Source organism: Plectropomus leopardus, chromosome 18 (assembly GCF_008729295.1).
Source record: "Plectropomus leopardus isolate mb chromosome 18, YSFRI_Pleo_2.0, whole genome shotgun sequence".
NCBI classification, from domain to species: Eukaryota; Metazoa; Chordata; class Actinopteri; order Perciformes; family Serranidae; genus Plectropomus; species Plectropomus leopardus.
In genome coordinates, this window is record NC_056480.1 from 14,335,880 (window position 1) to 14,357,344 (window position 21,465).

At 41.5% G+C, this 21,465-nt stretch overlaps 1 protein-coding gene across 1 annotated transcript in view; it reads right to left on the reverse strand.

Moving 5' to 3' along the window:
* Positions 1–13,586: 13,586 nt before the first annotated feature.
* The window catches only part of adgrb2 (adhesion G protein-coupled receptor B2), a 243,880-nt gene continuing 236,001 nt past the window's right edge, over positions 13,587–21,465 (reverse strand). The window contains exons 35-36 of the mRNA XM_042506819.1: positions 18,395–18,448; positions 13,587–14,248 (exon numbers count right to left, since the gene is read on the reverse strand). Of these exons, the coding sequence (XP_042362753.1) occupies positions 14,072–14,248; positions 18,395–18,448 (231 nt within the window). The 3' untranslated portion in view covers positions 13,587–14,071. The remainder of the gene's footprint in view (positions 14,249–18,394; positions 18,449–21,465) is intronic.

A 21,465-nucleotide genomic window follows, 5' to 3' on the forward strand; every position in this document is an offset into this window, starting at 1 on the left:
ATTGCTTTACGAGGCACATGAAATGCTGACATTTAGCCGAACACATAATTGACAAGTCTTGTGTTTTATTTTATGGCTTCATGTATAAAATAAGAGTCACCTTTCAATAAAGAATAAATAAATCAAAATTATTTTTAACTGACACTATCTACAAGAGAGACTTATCAGCCTTTAAGTCACTGTGAGCATGGTGACTATCCATGAAGCCCATCAGCCATAACACCAACTGATGATAATGTTATGGACGTTGCTCCCAGCAGCATGAGTATTCAGAAGGAAATGTACCTTTAACATTTTAGTACTATCTATAATATCTTGGTAAATGGCTGGATGAAATATATCCACAGGTCAGTAAGTTATTTATATTCGTAAACTATTACACAAAAGGCTGAAATGACAGACTACTCAGCTGTACTGGCGTCATTTATCTCCAGTCTGACCTCAACAAGAATGCTGCTGGATTTATGTGTAAAAAGGTGTTTTGAAAGAGGTGCATTATATTACTGAATTTCTACCATTTTCTTAAGCAGCAATACATTTGATGTAGCTTCTTGAACTATTGAATAACATGAAATATGTTATTCAGCTGTGATGTTTGAGAATTTTCAGTACACAGTGCTGCGATGGACTGCAACAATAGATTCCTTTTCTCTTCTTTTCTGCACAATTATTTGAACTTCAACAGGCTGTGCTTTTCTTAACTCTTTAAAGATTAATGAGGTCCTTGGAACAAGTTTCTTTTGGTGAGAGAGCAGAATCTAATAAGAACAGACTATGTGCATTAATCACAACATTAATCACTTCTGTACAAATGAATGTCAGTACAGGTGCTGTTTCACATTTGCTGAAGGTACTGCATCTCCTTGAGCTGGATGACCATGGGGCAAAAGATTTTTTTTTTCTATTTATGTTCATTTTAATAACATTTCATTTCATAGCTGGTGTGTTGTTTTAGAGTTGTGCAATGCTGTTCAGGGTCACCTTTAAAAGAAGAGTCTTTGCTCAGATAGTGCTAATGCATGTTTTTGTCTGACACCTGGCAGTGATTCATCTGTTATATCTGGGGGGGGGGGGGGGTCTTAATGGCTATGATGACGCTGAAAATGGCACTTCTAGTTGCTGCATCACTAATAATGTTTGAACTTCCATCTATCTATTCATCTATCCAACCAACAGCACGGGAACCAGACAACAAATGTTCATTGCTCTGAAAATATGCTTCACATTCTCCCAAACAGATCAACTAATTATTGTGCAGCATAACATCACTGGACCTTAATACTGTGGCGATGGAATGACCCGCCTTACTTTGGCTCTGATTAGATAAGACTTGTGACTTCATTGGTTGAGTTGGTTCGGCATGAGGACTAGGATTGGTTAAGGTTAGGATAAGAACATCAGGGTAGGCCAATCAGGTCATGCTGTTGCCATAGTAAGAAAACTATTGTGGAAGCTAGGCTTTCAGATATTTCATCTAACAAATCTTATTCCCTGGTTGGAATCATAGCATTTCATATTACGATGGTATTGAGGGCTTAATTCCCTAAGAAGAACGCACACTACTCACATTTCTTCATGCATGCACATGGGTGATGGTTTGTCCGATAGGAGGTCTGATGTTTGGAGCAGTTGAGTGGTTCAGATTACCAGACGTCCCAACAGTCACATAGATGCTCCAAATCAACGGGGGGCAAGGGGGGGGGGGATTGCAGGTCATGAATCAGGAATACTCATCTTACAACCAACAGGCCATATCAGGCCCCCATAGGGTGCCAGGTGGCCCCCCAAACTATTTTCTAATTCTTAATAAAAATAAAGTGATTCACACTGGGAATTGTTATTGTACTTTTAGTATACGTAAGGTGCCAGAGTGCACAAAACTGCACCAAAATAGAATTTTAAAAAAGTGCCAATGGAGGATCCCCTGCAACCCTCGACAGAGGTCTTAGCTACACCCCTAATGTCATAAAATCCTATAAATGCCCTAAAATCAGGGAAATGTTTTACAATCCTAGAAATGCCCTAAAATCATAGAAACATATACGGGGCTACTGTGACTGACCCCTGGTCTCCTGTCACTTTGCAAAAGTGGCCCCAAAGCAGAGCAAGTTGAGTATCCCTGTCATAAATCTTTCTGTCTGAACTGTTGAGAGAGAGTGAATTTTCCGAGCATCAGGTGTTTGGAGGTGTTTTTGGAGCAACTGGCGTTTGTTTTCAAGAGAGTGGGCTGTTGCACAAATGGGATTTTGATCTGATGGGACATCTCTCTGACTAATGGGGTTTTGCAATAATGAGCCTTTGGAGCAATTAATTTGCCAGCTAGCGAACTAGCTTTCTAACTAGACAGCTATAGATTGCTAAAATATCTGCCTTCTTCTCACACACAATATACTGTTATTGTCGTCATTATGATTGCACATGTTCAGTCAAATACAATACATTCCCACAAACAATGAACAAATGTGACACTCTAAGTTAAAATTTTAAACTGTGTTCATTAATCCTTTGAAAACTGGGCAAATTGGGAACGGGAAAAATTAGAGAAAATTACTCGAATAAAGGAAAAGTAAAACAACTAAAAAAAACAAGGAAATGACCTGGAAAAAACGTAATAAAAATGTAAACATATCAGATATTCTGTAAGATACTTTAATTATGTAATTCTAATAATCATAAATATATATAATATTTCTGGACATTTTCCCCTTATATTATATTATACTCTCTCTCTCTCATTTCCCTTCTGTTAACATTAATTTTCAGGTTGTGTTTACCTTTTAACCAATTTCATGCAATTTCTTAGTTGCACCCCCCCCCCCATGTTAAAGCGAATAGAACCAACAGACACCGGGTTCAAAGGTTTCAAAGGTTTAAAAGACATACTTGTGAATGCAACACAAAAAAAACCCTGATGTCAATCCAGGTTTCAAAGGGTTAAAGGCACATGTGTCCAATTAAAGCAGTATAGCATGGCAATGCAACTGAAAATTTGATTTTAATGAATAAATATATGAGTCAGGTAATATTTTAGAAATTTACTAAGTGGTTTTATGCAGCGAGATGTTTAAAAAAATGACTGAATCACATTACACACACACACACACACACACACACACACACACTCACACACACACAGAACACACACACACTTACATTTTGCACATCAGTTTATATACACATGTTCATGTTTGCGACATATCGACTGTGACAGACACCATACCGACACCGTGCAGAGTTGTGTGTGTGTGCACATTGCAAATCAAAACCAATTTTCCCAGCTGGGATGGTTCAATGAGAGGGATGGCAGATAGGGAAGGAAGGAAGGAGATGGAGGGTTCTATTCCTGCATCGCCGTGGGTCGGCTTGACTTGGCACAGAGAGGCTCTTTGAGTGGGATCAAATAATATTTCCACTCCCTCAGGGGTGAGACGGGGTCCCTGAACGCACCCGGCTTTTATCTAAGGCCACTCTTCAAGGCTCTGAGCCTTATCTAAGAGAACGGAGGGATGAAAAGGAGGTGAAGTGAGATTGAGGCATCCAACGTCTGTTGTCTGTATGTTGGCGATAGTATTTATGAGGTATATTTACTTTCCAATAGCTTTGTTTGAAGGTTAGGAAGAGGGCCACATGTTCAGATATGTATGTACATGAATTTAAAGGGAGAGGAGAGAGATAACTAAGTAAATACAAGGAGATATCTTGAGCTCACGATTGTGGCATGAAATTACGCGTGCAGGCACACACGCACACACACACACGCACAGTAACATAAAAAGCAGCTGCTCACGTGCTGCCTAACACTGAAAATATCTACTTCAAGTTCCAGGAGGATTGCTGCCAATGTAGAACTGTATAATTTGCAATTTCTTCCACCTGAAAGCCCCAGAAACCACATATTATTGAAATGTTACATCACATTTCTGGCTCAAATGATTAGCTGCTGAGGGTACTATACTTAAAGGTACCCTGTGGAGTTTTTGACCACTGCAGCAGTCTCTTATGTGTTGAAGAATAAGTTTCTGTCCTGTTCAGTCACTCCAGGATGGACATCTTTGTTTGTACAATAAGAACATCAGTTATAGTATTTAAAATAGGCTAGTCATTATATCCAGCAGAATCAGTGACTTCTTTTAAATCAATTCTTAAAACACCTGTGCCACATGTGATGTCGTCGGCTTTGTATTTATTTTGCCTATTTCATTTATGTTTTATTTATTCTGTTTCCTTTTATTGCTTTTGTTGTTCTTGGTCTGTTTGTTTGTATTATTTTATAATGGCATTTTGCCTTCTGCATCTTGCAGTATTTGTCCTCTTGTTTAATTTAATCTTAACTCTACCCTAGTTTTGTCTCACTTGTGTTCAGTAGGACTGTTTGACTTTGCCTCCTTGTATCCCATTTTTGCTTTTGCTTTGTTTATCAAAGCACTTTGTAATCTGTTATTAAAGGTGCTATATAGATAAAGTTATTAATGTTATCATTGAGTGAGAGACCCAGGTAACCAGAATATCACCGGTCATAATAAATACAATTTTGGAAAAGACTCGCTTGCTTGTTTATGTCCTTCAGTACTGAATTTATATAAATCTATATAAATTAAGAGATTGGAGGCACCAAATATGGACACAACATGGTAAGGATTCTCAAGTAGTTTAAAGCATGTCTGTTATAATACAGCTCAAAAACTCATATCCCCCTGAAATCCCAGATTGCCTGTTTGCATTTATCTTTATGTAAAGGTTAAAAAAAAAAGATACTCCATCTAAATTGCACAACTCCAGAGGTGCTGGTCAGCACAGTTTGTAACTTTGATGCCGTGACACACCAAACCAACATCAAAGAACTAATGGCGACAGCTGCGTACCTCATGTTGCCTGTGGGTTAGGGGGTTAACCCCTGTCCAAAAAGTTGCACTGAACAGGCCGTAAAGACTTCAGCCAACGGTCAAGTAGTATGATCTGCACCTGCATGAGAGGAAAGGGAAGACGATTAAGGGAAGTTGTTAGTTAGCCAGATAGCACATTAATGATTTTGAAAGAAGGATATTTATCATTCCCTAGTGAACAGTAACAAAGTGTTTTCTTACCTCATATAACATGGTTGTTTTAATGTCATGCCGTCTTAACTGTAGTTGTTTGTTTTCTTTCATTATTTCCATTTCTCTTCTTGGTGCTGAGCTGAACACCCAGTCAGAATGATTTCCTTTACCACAGTGCTTCGCCAACTCTGATGCCGGTTCAAACTGGAGTGACAGACACTCGCTGACGTCCCGAATTCGACCAATGGCCGATTGTCTGCTCAGCGCATAAGTGCCCTTCGACAGAGCCAGGCGTCTTCCTCATGCTTCCACTCTTTATGCTAAGCTAGGCTAAACCAACATGTTTTCATCCCAGCTCGTCAGATGTTGCCGCTTTGCAATGGACTTCTGCATTTACATATAATGCTTTAGGGATCCTTTTGTGTCGTCTCTTTATGTTCCTTGATATCAGCATATCGTGGAATGACGCGGCACGTAGTTATGTTTAGACAACACAAGCACTTGGCAACCGATGCCGGAGCGCATGTGCTTTCATGGATGGTTAGGATTAGGCAACAGGAGCACGAATGGTGAGGTTTAGGAGAAGGAGGCACATGGTAAGTTGTAGGAAAAAAAAACTTCACATTCAGACAGGAAGTGAACACTGGATTCCTACATCTGGGATTTGTTGGACCCATCCGTCACCCCTCCCGCCCACCCTGTAGGTACGCCAGCACTCCTTATATCACGTTGTTACCAGCAGCGTTTCAATGTGACACCATTCTGTGCTGCATCACGTTGATGTGGCAGGTACTGTACGGCTGTCTGTCGGTGTATAATCACAACACGACCGGTTCTGTGCGGCCTTGCTCTCGAAAGCACTGTCAAAGCGCTGGTATTAAATGACTTCAGAATGAGTCCGGATGGCTAACACGTCCTGCCTGCAGCTCTCACGGAAAGAGTCTCAAACTAAAATTCTCTTTTAAGATACTCCTTTAAGAATCACTTCTTGCCCTTCAATCCAGTTAAAATGGATCTCAGGATACTGAGCCAGCAAGGCACTGACCTCAAACACACACACACACACACACACACACACACACACACACACACACACAGCCGAAACGAATGACTAAAGTGCAGGTGGGAGGCTTGGAGGTGCTCACCCTCATTTGGACTCCTCACTGCTGACCACTATTGGACAGTTGGAGTTTGAAAGGGCCGGCTCGGCTGTCTCATTACTCTGCAACTAGACGTGTGTGGGGGCACATCACGACTCCTCACCCCGCTGTCCCTGACAGCATATCTCCACCTCTGTCCTCTCACAAACAGCCTGGAGGTTTAAAGCCGCCTGCACAGTCTCATCCTGTGCTCTTTCCTTGATTTTCTCGCCTCACTGTAGCATATGAGGAGGCTAAGAGGCTGTTAAACATCTAGCAAGTCTCAGGCGCTGCATTTCTTGCTATGCAAGAGAGGCTGTGGTAGATTGCATTAGCTTGAGCCTACCACTAAATTATGCCAGTGTTTTGAGAAGCCCTTGGCAGCGTGGAGAGGCAATTCATTCTGACTAAATGTAGGTTGCCATGATATGTGAAGAGTGCTTTGTGGAGAGAGCTTGGTGGAGCCAAAAGAAGCTTCAATGAGTCCTTTACCTCAGCTCTGAATAAATCACCCTCAAAGTGTCAAAGACCACTTGTCTTTTATCCCGGTCTGTATGATGGGGGCTTAGACACTCAATGGATTAGCAGGGCCAGAATTTGGATGAGGAACAGCAAGGGCATTTCATATGGACAGCCATCTAACGCCATTGTGGAAAGCCAGTCTCAAAGGAGTCGTCTAGCTGTGCCATCAGCACCACAGAACTGGGCCAAAAATGAAATGTTGGCATTGCAAAGCAATCGGGGATCTGATCCATAACAGCACAGATGAGAATAAGCTGTTTAGTGAAACATCAGAAAAAGAGATGTCTATGGCATTGTCCAAAAGGCCTATTAACGGCTTTAACTTGGTTTAGACGTTTCAGATGACTCACTTTACATTGTGATCTTTTCCTTTGCATTAAATGCTCAAGAAAAACTTCACAGAACCATTCTCTGCGTCTAATTTTTACTTCCATTGCTGCTCCTGTCCACTCTGGCCTTGTCCACACTATCCTCCCTTCTAATCCGCCAGTCTGCTACGTTCTCAGTGTCCTCTCTGAGCAGCATGGCACCGGAGCCTGTGGGACAGAACCATCTGTCAGCCACCGAGGAGGTTACAGCAAGACATGCTACCACCATTAGAGCAATGCATTTCCACTGTTCCCTATCTCAGGACTAAAACGTCATCCTTGAACGTCCTTTCACTTAATTGCAGTGTGAGACATGGCATCCCACTCACAGGTTGCTCTCAAGGTACCTCACACTGTCACTTTACCCAAATTCCTCAAGATCCAAGGGTGTTCTTTGTTTTTTCTCCCTGTGGTATTTGTTTTGCTTGTTTTATGACTTTGCTTGTCAATCTTAGTCTTTCTCACTCCCCTTCTCCCCATGCTCTCACTTGAAATTATCTTACTGCAGAGTTTAAATAGCCTAAGGCTTTTTTTTTTCCACTTATGTTTTTCACAGCTTTTGTGTAGAAAATGCAGAACACGATAGTTTATTGTACAAGTCTACTTCCAACAGAAATATACTAGTATATAGTAATTAAAATATGCTTGTAGATTCCCTTTTAGCTAAAGGCAGTGAAGGCACTTGCAATAGGCGATATAAGGTGGTCGCCTAGGGCACCATCCCGAGGGGGGGGGGTCAAGTGAATCATCACAATCTAAACAAGTCAAGTGGATGTCAGAAGACCTTATTACACACACCTATCAGCCACAAAGTCATTAAAATATATAGAGGAAGATACCTACTTTCTCCTCTGTAACTCATCTGGTAGTGCACCTACCTCATTGACTACCACTACACCACCGAGAGGACTGTATGTGGAGAGAAAGAAAATGGAACAAAAGCAACAACGCAAATCACTGGAAGCAGCAACTCCAAAACCGTCAGACAGACATAATGTTAGATAACAAGAGGCAGCTATGGAAACACAGGGCTGTTATTGATAAGAGGTGGAAGGGATATCCAGAGGCTACAGCATACTCACCTACCAACACCACTGCACCACTGGTTTCAGCTATTACTTGTGATCATTTTTATCAGTAATTCCTGTCCTTATATGATTGCTACAGCACTTGACTAGTGATAAAGTCAAAGCGATAACTAAATAGATACAAGGCTTTATATTTCTGTTGATGTCTGGATCACCACCACCTCCTGGCCTCTGTGCATTTTGTCTATCCCAATTTGCCTACAGGTTTGTGAGTTTATGAGACACAGCTTTATTTAAAAAAAATTGCACCATGTGATGCACAATATGAACAACAATAAAGGTCTTAAACCTAGATTTGGGAATGGGGCCCCTCTGCAAGACAAAGCAATGTCATTAGGTAATGATGCAGAACACTGCACTTTAAAGCCTAGACACGCCAAACCCGCATCAGAGAACAAGTGGCGATGAAAGCCTCCTGCTGTGTCACCTCATGTTGCCGTTTCTCGGCCTAGAAGTTGCTTACACCGTGAAGACAACCGTCAACCAGCACAAACATTCTGTGCCTGCATGAGAGGAAACACCCCTCCATACCAGCAGATGGCGATATCTGTAGATATCAATCAAAAGGGAAAGCAGAAGCCATCTTGACGCTAGTTATACATTTAGCACATTTACAACACAATATTCTAATGCTGAAAGAAAAAAGCATATTTACTGTGTGGCATGAACAACAACACAAACCACCAAGAAACGTTTCTGCTAAAGGGCTCAACGGCAAAAGAAAAACAGTCTTACATTATATAAAAAGTCTGTTTCGACCCTCTTGATTTTAGCCCTCTGTTTACATTTTTCATTTGCGTTTTTCTCTCGCGTGCTGAGCTGAACGGCCAATCAGAGTGATCTCATTCACCGACTGGCTCCATAGCCGCAGCTAAATCAACATGCTGAATTGGTGGGAAAAAAGCCAATGAGGGTCGACAAAGGCCAACGGTGCGGGACACACCTTGGCAACAAGGACTACAGATGCTCACCAACGACCCAACTCTGACCGATGGCCGACTGTCGGCTTGGTGTGTCATGGCCTTTAGTGAGATTCAGGACAGTTCAGCCCACAATCAAAAATAAATATTCTTCCACTTACCTGTAGTGCTATTTATCAATCTAGGTGTTTTTTGTGTGAGTTGCAGAGTGATGAAATACAGTCATCGATAATCCACAGACCTTGTTGTGACCATTTTCATATAGGAAGCATTTTCTTTTTACTGAACTTGCCCGTCAACCGTGTGACCATGCAGAGAGAGCATAAGAACGCAGCAGATTCACAGTTAAGTAAGCAGCTCATGATTTCTGGAAAGAGCCATTGTTGTTGATTTTTTTTCTTTTTTTTCACTTTGAGCACCACAAGCTGAGAGCCATATAGTTCCATATATCTGAGAGGAGGACATACATTCCCACAACCAATATCTCCAACACTAACCAACTCACACCAACAAAATTAACAGCACTACAAGAGTTCAAATATGTGTTTTCGATTTTGGGGTGACTTTTGCTTTTAGAACAACTGATGCTCAGAAACAATGGGCAACTGCTTGCAAGTAATCCTCTGTGGAAGAGCCCACGCTTGTTTGTTCAGGGGGTGACGTCACAGTACTGGCTAGCCTTTTGTGCAGTGATCCCTGGGAATGGAAAGACAAAACGCCACAACAATAACTGCTTGTTACAGATGAAGCCAAAACACACACAGGAAAAAATAATCTTCTGGATTATCAATTTGACTATGCATGAAAAGTCAAATGCTTCATGTTCCTGCTACATCACTATTGAAAATCCATAGCAGAGCTCTTTGGATTGCCCCTGTGTTTTGAGTCAGCGGTATTAAACTTTCAGGACTTGCTGTTCTGAACACTAAAACATGCCTTTTCTCCCAGTGCAGCTGTCAGGACAACACAAGAGCGTGTCCTGTCTTTATTGTCAATATCAAACAAAAAACAGCACTGACAAAAGGTTCCTCGTGGACACAAGCCTCAGCCAAGTAAAAAATTGTTATCTCTTCCTCCAGCTCATGTTTGACCACTCTTCACTTTGTCTCCCCGTATTATTTGTCAGCAAGATCTCTCCTGAGGTCACTGGTGACACACCAGTAGCACAACTTAATTACCCACAAACCTCAGGGAAAAATAACCAGGAGCCTCTCTAATCACTGTGACTCTGCTGCCAGAGGTAATGAGAAAACCCCCTCCTTGCCTTTGCTCTGTCACCATGCATTTCATCCTCAGGGTTGGCTTCTCTATTTTCTTTCTCCTCTGACCTCTCTCATCCCGCTCGATCCCTTGAGAAAGTCCCAGTTGGTGGCCTTTCTCCGGGGTGAGCGATGGCAGCTCCATGGGCAGACTCATCTATACTTAATTACCCACAAGCCCCTTGGAGGGCAAATGTAGAGTGACCGAAGCATGCGCACTGTCATCTCTCGCCACTTGTTCCTTCAACGCATCACCAACTGACTGACTGGACTATCAAAGCCTGTCGACTGAGACTGTTTTCACCATGTTACATAACAAAATCATTTTGGGGAAAATCCACTTTGGAAGAGGGCTGTTATTAGCGTAAATATCGCTCAACATTGATACATTTTTAATGAAATAATCACTTTGAGTTGACATTCCCCCCCTTGGTTATTCCAGTGCAACATGACTTCAAACCCACAGACCTGCTCCTCTTACATTTTCAGACAGACCAGCGGGGACTCGGATTGGTCACAGTTAAGCTTCAATGCTTCTGGGTAACAGAGTTTGTCATGCCCAACACCCAGAATGATATTTCGAAAACATGGGATTGCGAGTACACTGCAAATCAAGGAACGAGCCAAGTTGTTCTCATCTGCAGATGCCCTTGAATCAGCGTGTCATGCACATATGAGACACTGAGATCAATTTGAAAATTTATTTTCATATAAAAAGACACTATGAAAACATTAGAGGACTACTTTGTACAATCTTATGTATAAAAAGAACAGAAATGAGAGAGAAAAGGAAAGGGAGGGGTTTTCAGTCATAAATCAACGGGATGTCGGATGGTTGTAGCAGTCGGTTAACACCTAAGCATCAAAGGCTGAAGGGTGGAGGTGAAGGTGAGCATAGTAGGATTTTGGAGCTGTCATCCGCCTTAAGTTGGAAATTGTGTTTGGCAGGCTTTCAACACACAAAGGAAAATAAGATGGCATACTCGCATCAACTTTATGCACTAGCATCAATCCAGTGTTCATCATAGACAATGAAATTGTAAAATTGCAAGGAGATCTCAGTCGGGGTGATTAAACATTTCTATCAGTTGAGCAGCTTCTCACTTACCGTTCCTGAAGATGAAAACTTAAAGTCCAGCCTGAAATCTCTCATAAGGTTCAAAATAAGCTCGCTAACAGAAAGTAAGAAAATCTCATACTGCGCTGAAATAACACTTTCCCATTTCTCTCTTTAATCCTATTTATAAGTAACCATGGGAACAAGGAATTATAGAGAATACATCTGCAGTACTCCCCCTAATGATGGCTTTTAAGTATAAAAAACCTCATTTGTCTGTGTAAAGGTCGAATCTGTTTCCCCTGAGACTGATGTTTTCTTCTGCTATAGATCGACACCCATTGACTGAGACACTGCCCTGTGACAGGCCGCTGCCTTCTTCTGTATGGACGCGCCGCACAGCCAATCTGGATCCCACGTCTCACAGAAGGTCAGGTGAATGTGACCTTAGCTCTGCGACCTGGGGGCCTCAGAGAGAGCCGGGCTTTGGGTTCCCCTATCAGCTGATTAGCTTGAAAGGTTAGAAGGGCCGCACTCTTGTCTCACCATCTGCGCCGTGCTGCACGACTACCACATTAGGGATCTTTAAACAGATGGTTTGAGGGCTGCATTGGAAAATGTCAGGACAAATCGCCATCCCCGGATAATTACTGTTTTGAGCACACCCCTTCTTAATCTGCATCTCTGCCTGCCTCTAGCTTTCTATATTTTTTTGGATCTCTTTTCCTTGGCTACCATTTTCTCTTGCCCTTTTTTTTCTTTCCCCAAATTGTCTCTCATCTCTTTCTCCAGACTGTTAGATTAATGGAAGCCGCTTTGAACATAGACAGAAAAGTTATCGAGCCGTCTATTGAATTCATCCTGCACTCTGACACTTTCTCTCTGTCGGTGTGTGGAGGACTGATGTGCTAATGTAGCAACAGCAGGAAACTGCTTGCCCCTTTAGAGACCGAAGCACGGATGGAGAATGTCAAGCAGGAAGCATCACCATTGGCTTTTTTTGGGGGGGAGCTGTTTCCTCTTCAGTCCGCCACCTTGTAGGCTCGTAACCTCTGTGACTTCATCTCTGTCTTTCTATTTCACTCTCTCTTGCTCTCCGCAGCTGCTGTGCTCAGAAGTGCAGGATACAATCACACAAACAGGGCTCCATGTGAAGGAGGAATTATACATCTGGCTTCAATGCTAACATTAAGATTTCATGCCTCCTGGTAGCACAACACTGGGTGGGCAGAGGAGAAGGAGGTGGTAGACGAAAGCAAAGGAAGGCATGTTTATCTTTGAATCCGTGATGGGGTTCTTGGCTCAAATCTGGCTCAAGTTGTGTCTAGTCTTGCATATCATTGGCTTGAAAAGCCTCCTCGGGTCAGGTGAAGCCAGCAATATTCCCTCAGTAACAGAGGAAGAGCAAGTTAGCTGCTAAAGCGATTGATATTTCACTTGGCGGCATAAGCGTACATTTTAGCGATATGAGAGATGCTAAACAGAGCTCGCACAGATCCCATTTGGGCTGAAAATGAATGAGATATTCTCTTTTTCGACGTGATTGGTGATGGCTGAAATGGATTCAGATGCTGCAATCTCTAAAGGCTTTTATCTCTAAGCACTGGGGGGGAAGAAAGGAGGAGAAGCGAGAATCTGCATGACGATCGCTATCCTTCTTTACCCTCATGGGTGAATAACATGCGGCACACATTACCTCAGAAAGCAAGCTCACATTATGCGCTGTGTGTGTGTCCTAAATCATGTTTTTGAAAGTTCCACATGGGTTAATTCTCACAGGAAAAGAAAAAAAAGAGAAAAAATAATGAAAAAAGGCAGCACAAGCAGAAATCAAACCAGTCTGAAAATAAATCAATTCTCCTTGAACAGTTGTTTCAATCGTATTATTTTTCCATTAAAAGTTTCAAACCATAGAGGAGGACATTTTTTTTTTAACTAAACCATAGAAAATACACAAAAAAAGGGGGAATACAATGTTGACACAGAGGATGTGAGAGGAATGGATGGATGGGATTGTTGAACTGGAACCTGAAAAAAGCAGAGCGGATGGCACATATCACTGAGCAGCTCTTCCCCCATCCCAGATCCATCCAAAATGACCAAAAGAAAAAAATTAAATAAAAAAAAAAAAGAGTAAAGACTGAGAGATCGAATGCTTCCGTCATCCATTAGGAGGAAAAAGGGCATAAATGAAAGCAGGGTGACTAGGGGGGGCTACCAGTGTGGGAAACCTCAGTGAAATTTTTTTCCCCTTGCTATAAAAAGAACTGAACGGTGCAGAAATATTATTTTTCTTTTTTACCCCCCAAATCATCAAACAATTGAAAGAGATTTTCTTTTTTCTCCAGAATAAAATCAAGACATTTTTCTCAGAAATAAGTTTTTCATAGTTTTTTTTAGTTCATTTAAAAATTTTCCTCAGTCCCAGACGTGTCAAGCCCCTGTTCTTTCTTTTCAGTAGTCTTTGCGAAAATATAGAGTAGAACAGTCCTCTTTCGTGTCTGTCCACTGCAGCAGTAAACAAATACAGTATGGGATCCAACAGAGCACATTGCAAGAGACAGGGAGCAGTGTGTGTGAGATCTTTGCGAGAAATCATGTACTTATGTATAGCTTTTTCAGGAGTTTGTCTCAGCGTGAGCACATGTGTATTCAAGTGAGTATGTGGATGTGTGTGTGTCTTCACACTTCAGTCTGGAAGTCTCCCTCGGACGAGTCAGGCGTGTTGGCGGAGGAGGAGTCCCAGTTCTTATTGTGCAGCTCCATCCGGTCTTTCTGCTCCCCAGGCACGATGGACAGCTCAGGGGTCATAGTCTTGAAGCTGTCCCAGGAACTCTGGTCCTCCGGGGTTGACTTGTCCTGATGGAGAAGAGGGACAAGGGAAAGGGCAATGTAAGGAAAAATAAGCTGTTTGAAGGCACAACATGGATGTAAAAAGATATAAAATCTCAGTGAAGTTCTGGTTGCATAAATCCTGGATTTTATTTTGATGGTTTTGAATGCAATTATTATCTGTAATAATAACAGTGGTGACATCACTGACGTGTTGTCTAACAGGGCAAGAAACACAAGTTAGATTAGCCAAACTCTGTTATTAACATCCATCCATTTATAGACCAACTTCCAGCAGAGCAAAAATACCAGTCCATTTTCATTCCGAACTTGTAAAATAGCACCGCTTTGTCAATGCTCTTGGCTTAAGTGCACAACGCCAAAAGGTACTTTTCACGTGTACATGAAATGCTGCTGGATGGTGTCAGGTGAAAATGCTGCAGAACTGAACCGGGCACCGTGTTATTATACATTGCTGGATGGCAATACGGCATCTGCTGCATCCGCCAATATGTGCATGGGCAGCGTCTCTTGAGAACGCAGCCGGGTGGAACCTATCATGTGCACAAGAAATGTGGCATGATGGTGTCAGGTTAAAACGCCGCCGAACGACATAATATAAGGAGCACGAGGGCCGGTGGATGGGTTCCTGTGTTCGCTTCCCGTGTGAATGTGATGGTTTTTTTTTTTTTTTTTTTTACAACTTATCGTGTGCCTCCTTCACCTACACCTAACCATCCGTGACTTTGTCGCCTAAACCTAACCATCAGTGCCAGAATGTGCGTTGGTTGCTATGTGTTATAGTTGCCTAAACATAACCGCATGCAGTGTAATCCTGCCATGCACGTTTGCTGACGTCAAGTAAGCGGCATCCTGAAGCTTAAAGGGAAGATGCAGAAGGATACCAAAAATGAAATGCTTAAATGTTGAAGTCCACTGACAAAGCTGCAATATGTGACGACTTGGGGTGAGAACATGTTGAAAATACCAACCTGCCCAAGAGGAGTAACTTTTGCGGCACCTATTAAAATCTACAGACTTTTTCCTTGTCCATACAAGTTGCATTATGAGTAATTTAGGCATCTTGAATTACTCATAATGCAACTTGACTAGCAACAGTTCAGTCAGTGATTTTGGTGTGTTATGCTAGTAGCGGCTAATGTAGCCTTGAGCAATAAACTTCAACCAGAGATGAGGATGTAGCAACAGACATCTGGTAATCTTATATCTTACCCCACACCCTCACTTGAGGCAATTTATCATAATTTGTAGCTGCCTCCAGATCGACAAAATACTTCGCAAATGCAGCACTATTCCCCAACACCCGTAAACAGGGTTTGATTTATAAAATTGCGAGAGTTGACAGGGCAGATATTAAACTGGAAGCACAGAAGCAAAAACAGTCTGCTGTTTTTTCTCAAGTTAACTTTGGTTTAATCATCTAACTGAGGGTTGTTAAACAAATGAATTTTAATTTCTATCAATTTTCTCTTGTTGGCCAATTTGCATTACTATTCTTAGGTTAGACTGTTGTAAGTACTCAAATACTCTTTGATCAATTAATGTGTGTACTTGAATGTGAAAATTACTTAAAATGCCTGTCCCTAGTGCATACCAGTTTTCCTGTTCAATGATGGATTATTAGAGGTATTTTGGGTGCACTTACTTTTGGTTTTATCTCCAAATAAAGTGGAATCTCATTAAACTGTGTCTCTGTTTCCAGTGTTGGGGAGTAAGCAGTTACGCGTAATTAGTTACAGTAATTAAATATCAAAATAAATATAACTGTAATCAGTTACAGTCACTGAGAAAAAATATGTAATTAAATTACCGTTTCTAATCAAAATGTTGGTGATTACAAAGGGGTTACATATGAAAAAATATTTTCAGTAAAAAGTCTATATGTTGAATAAAACATTCATTCTGTTGCGTTACATCTTTTTGCTGTGCAGGAATGCCATCTTTCGACATATTTTTGGACAACTCGGGTCAGACAAATCTGAGGACAACATTTATGCACTTATGTTTTTAGGTCTATTTAACTTCATTGCCCAATTTAAAAATTTTGTTAAAAAGTAATCAAATGTAATAAGTTACATTACTTTTAAGTAATTAAAATAGTTATGTATCTTATTCCATTTTAACAAGGTAACTAGTAATCTGTTACCTCTTACATTTCAAAATAACTTTCCCAACACTGCTTGTTTTCAAAATGTCTAATTATCGGACCGCTTGTGTTTCTTGCCATGTCTGACTTTGTAGCAATCGTTCTAAAATTCAACAATCACATTTGGGGAGTACTTTGTTAGGATAAGGGGTAGAAATGATGCCAACACTGTGAAATAAGACCCACAATGTCACAAAATTGAATTCTCATTCAAATTAAGTATCTGGAAAGCACTGCCCTGGTTACTTTTGGACAGTATACAGATTTGGAGATGGATACATAAAATATGCACTCACAGAAGATAAATTGGATCCCTAAACTTTGCAAATATCAACACACATACAAAGACCAACCTCTAAGTGCCATTTCTTAGAAATGATTTAACCTCACAAACACAAGCAGGGCCATACATACCTGTAGTTCAAGGCACCTTTCTATCTTCCTATCATCAAAACATACTTATTTTCTTCTCCGAAATGAGACCTTACGTCTTTTATCTCCCACCTCTTCCAATCACTGACTTTTCAGACTGATAAAAGAACAAAACGTTCCCGGCTCTGTTCTGTGATCTCTGCATGTGGTCCGCAGATGTGCCCACCATGCATGTAATATACATGTTTGAGGATTAGCAAAAAAAAAAACATAATTAGAGGTAGCATTATGCATCAGATAAGGGGCCATTATTCAAATCAGAGTGGGTATCTGGCTGAGATAATGATTTCACAGATTCGAGTTGGGAAAGACATGGGGGAAACGCTGGCCCAGATGACTTTTGGTGGAGCGACACATTCAAAGACAGAAACCAAGATGGACTACTTGCGGTGCTTTTCACAGACATGATGGACCCAGCTGCAGCAGAGCTTTTTGGACTACATGGAGCCGAATAGTCACATTAACAAGAGTGAATATTCACAGGGCATATCTCGCAGTACAACATATCTAAAGCAGTGGTTCCCATCCGGTCCAGCCACTCTGTCCAGATTTCTCCTTTGTCATTAATTTAGGCCTGTCGGTTTGGAAGGCATGTTTTGTCTAAGAAAAAAATTGGCAATTTATTGTTTTTTTTTTTTTTTTGTCTTTTCAAAATTTGATGAATAAAAAACAGTCCCCTAGGCCTATTCATATTTTGGGAAAAAAGGCCACATAATCCCAAGAACAGGGCAATGAAATTGTTTCTGTTATATAAAAAAAAAAATCTGATACTCTACAGCAGGAAACCAAACTTCAAAAATAAAAGCTATGTGCTGCACATTCATATACTTCAATTCATATACTTCTACAAACTTAACATGACCGTGAGTCACTTGCGGTCCATTCCGAATGGCACTGCGACCCACTTTTGGACCGCTACAGTTGGGAACTACTGTTTTAAAGGGAGCTCTCTGTGTGCCTACTTGTGCCTATGTAATCCATTTGAGAGCGCACTTCAACTCTATCTCTAACTCAGCAGTCTCCTTTCACTTTGTTTTCTTTTTCCACAATCCCACCTTCCCTTCATCAACTCTTATTAAGTTCTCATGTGTAATTCACTTTGAGCTATTCATACCCTCAATCCATGTCTACCTGTTCATCAGACACAGAGACACACACACACACACACACAAAAACACACAAGTCATTGATCTGCAGTAACACAGCACTCCCTCCCCACCCCTTTGCAGCGTGATGATCGTCGCCAGAGCGCTAGGGGGCAATATCTGCCTGATTATCATTCTCCCTGCGTCACAGCCTGACAGTTGGTAAAATGAATACAAAAGGAATAATCTGGGAGCCAATTTGCATGCTAAATGCTGGCGAAGGAACATTTTGTAATGCAGGAGTGTGGGTAATGCTGCAGTTAAGCCCAACTTTATCCCTGGGAGACTAGGCTAACGCGATTGTGCTGCTACTGCGTGTCTATCCATTCCCTTTCGCCATCTCTGCCTTGCCTCCATTCCCTCCTTGCCCCAAAGCCCCATCTCATCCCTCTCTTTCTACCTCTCTCTGCCAGAAACCCCTCTACTTACACTCGACGAGTTCTTTTCACCTCCGGCAGACGAAATGCTCCATCGCTTTTCCCTCTGTGGTGATGAAATGGGAAGGAGAAGGGGGGGGCGGGGGGGGGTGACGAGAAAGAGGGAGGGAGGCAGAGGAAAAGAAAGAGAGAGAAGAGGGGAGGAAGGAGGGAGGGGGGATCACAGTCACTGACAACTCTGCCCTGAAACAATAGCATTGTTCCCACACCTTCAGTGGGTGAACAGGCAGTCGCTGCTCTCACACCTTACCCCTTCTCTCTATCCCCCTCACCAGCTCTCTCATGAGAAAATACAACACGTGTACACACTCAAAACATGCACGCATGAACAGAAACAAGAGATCAAACACGCAATACGAGCATGGTTGTGCGCACATAATCAAACTGTGTTGGAACACGCAGTATTTTCAATGTTCTAACTTGCCAAAGCTTAGAGGAAAAACCGACAAAGCAAGGGCAGGGTGACTGAAGGATTCTACATGCTATGCACCACGAACAGCAACTACAACTACTATAGAGGGGATAAAAGAAAGGACGGCATGTGGGTGTAGAGTAATCTGATTCTAAAAGCCGTAACAGTGAATCTGCTGTGCACTGCTAGAGGCGTCGAAGCTCATGTTTTCTAAATAATGTTGAAAGAGGATAACGAATCTGGTTATTAGTGCATGGAAATGCTATCTACACTATCTGCATTATTGATTTTATACTGTATGTGTTAACACAACACATAAAATAGTTAAAGCTAGGCTATAAAGTGGACATTGCTGACTCTGTATGTTCTGCCTCCAGCTTAAACACATAAACCTTCCTCCCCCCGTTGTACCTCTGCAGTGTTATCTATCGTTTATTTTATGTCCCTGTCTTTTTTTTTTTTTGGTAAGCAAACTGCTGCTTATGCTGGTGCGCTTCTGTCCGGGTGGTCTGTTGTGTACAGGTGTTCTCAATAAACAGGTGTTTTCCTAGTTGGCTGGTCAGGCCCGGAGCTTGTGATGAGTCCAGCAACACCAGTGCAAAAACAAAAACAAAACAAACATACAAAAAAAGAAAAAGGCAAAACAGAAAAGTCCTGTAGCATTTGGTGATGCTGTTCTCTTGTGGTGGCTGGCCAGCAGCTCTAAGCAGTATTTGTTCTTTTGTTTGGTTTGGGGGGGGGGGGGTATCACGTCATTTGTACTCTCTAAATCCCAGTGCGCCTCAAGTCTGGGCACAAATTGATTCCCTTCAGTGGTTCCAATGACTTGGCAAATATTGGCTATATTGACTGGAGCTTTTTTTCCCCTGCTAGGAGTATTCTAGGTTGTTGTAAAAAAGCTTCTGTGACAAACAATAATAAGTTTATGTTTATATTGTTTTTTTTTTTTCTGCAAAAAGCAGCAGAGAAATTGCACATCATTCTTTTAAAGCGAGCTGTTTGTGTAAGAGTTTGGGAACGGGTCTGAATGAGTTTGTTTTTGGTAAAAGGCACAAAGACATTTCTAGGTCTCAGCACACCGCCATATGTGATGTGATCATTAGTGTGCCCCAACCGATATGCTGAAAAAATATAGAAACATAAAATTTGCGATTGGTTGATACTTTAAGTTGATATTTTGTCAGCAGCATCAGTGGTAGAATGTAAGTGTAGTACTATAGTAAGTACATTAACACAAGTACTGTACTACAACTTTAAGGAACTTGTATTTATGGACTAACACTTAGTCCACTACATTTATGTGACAAATTTAGTTCCTAGTTACTTTACTGATTAAAGGAGACCTACATGGTATTATTAATGATACAGAGATTGTCTGCACATGGCTCTCAATATGGACGTGGCTGAGCCGGTGGCTAGAAGCAAACAGTTCCAACTCCATACACACTGCTAACAACGGCAACAGTACTGACAGAGCTAAGCTGATGGTGTAGACCAGGGTGGATAAAGGTATGTGCTATGCTACCGCACTGTCACTGTGGTGATATCAATGCTCATTGCAAATGAGAGCATTGCAGATTTTCGGTAATTAACTAGGCAGTAGGATATACACATGCAGTAACATGAACGCGTGGCAGGGACCAGCTATCAAAACAAAAAACAGACAAGCTCTGATTGCAACACACACAGAGGGAGTGTTGTGTTATTATGTCACTTGATAAATTTGCTGTGATATTAATGCTCTGATCATCGTATAGAGCTCCTTTAAGCTTTTACATACTAAAGTTATACTCAGTTTATACAATATGATATATTGTTGGAGATTTAACTGATGAAACGGATGCAGATCTTACATTTATTCATCAACTCTTCCTTTTGCTCTTTTTGCTTTTCTTGTCATTTTGTCTTTCTTCATCTCCTTTATTACCTGTCCACTGTCCAATACGTGAAACGTGTATATTTCTTTACACCATTTAACAAGCCTCTTAAAAGATCAAAAGCTGTCATCTGTTATGGCTGACAGTTTTTTTTGGGCAGTTTCAGTAATTGTACTGAGTGCCTTAGTGTATATGCCTTATCACTATTTAAAACTTGGAATGTTATTCAAATAATTAACCTCTGAGAGTACTGTTTGTGCACCATGTTTTTTGCGATGAAACAGGCATAATGGGTTTTCATTCACTGATACTGTCCCTGAACAATGCCAGCCATTTGAACAACTCATTTACAGGTCCATTGTGGCTTTTAAAGAGAAATCATGGCAGTACGGTAAAGTACTCGCCATGATAGTTTTTGCAGGCACAGCAGGGGCAAATGGCACTAGTGTGGCTGTATGCACCACAAGACCAAAAATACAATGTCCATCATTGGTTAAAGGCGTGACAGTCCCAGAATGGAAATTTTGCCTAATCGCCCAGCACTTGATGTTTTAAGCAAGCTACATGATTATTTGAGAGAAAATGCCACAAGCATGACACAGGTAAGTGAAGGGGTGTTTGTAGGGATTGCGCAGACTAGAAAAAGATGCTACAGCACAAACATCTAAAGCCTTCTCAAGAAGCCTCCGCTACAGTGTTGGTGGATGAGGCCCACTCTCTGCCACTCACAGTCCCCCTTATTTGGACCATGGAATGGAAATTGTGTCTGGATGT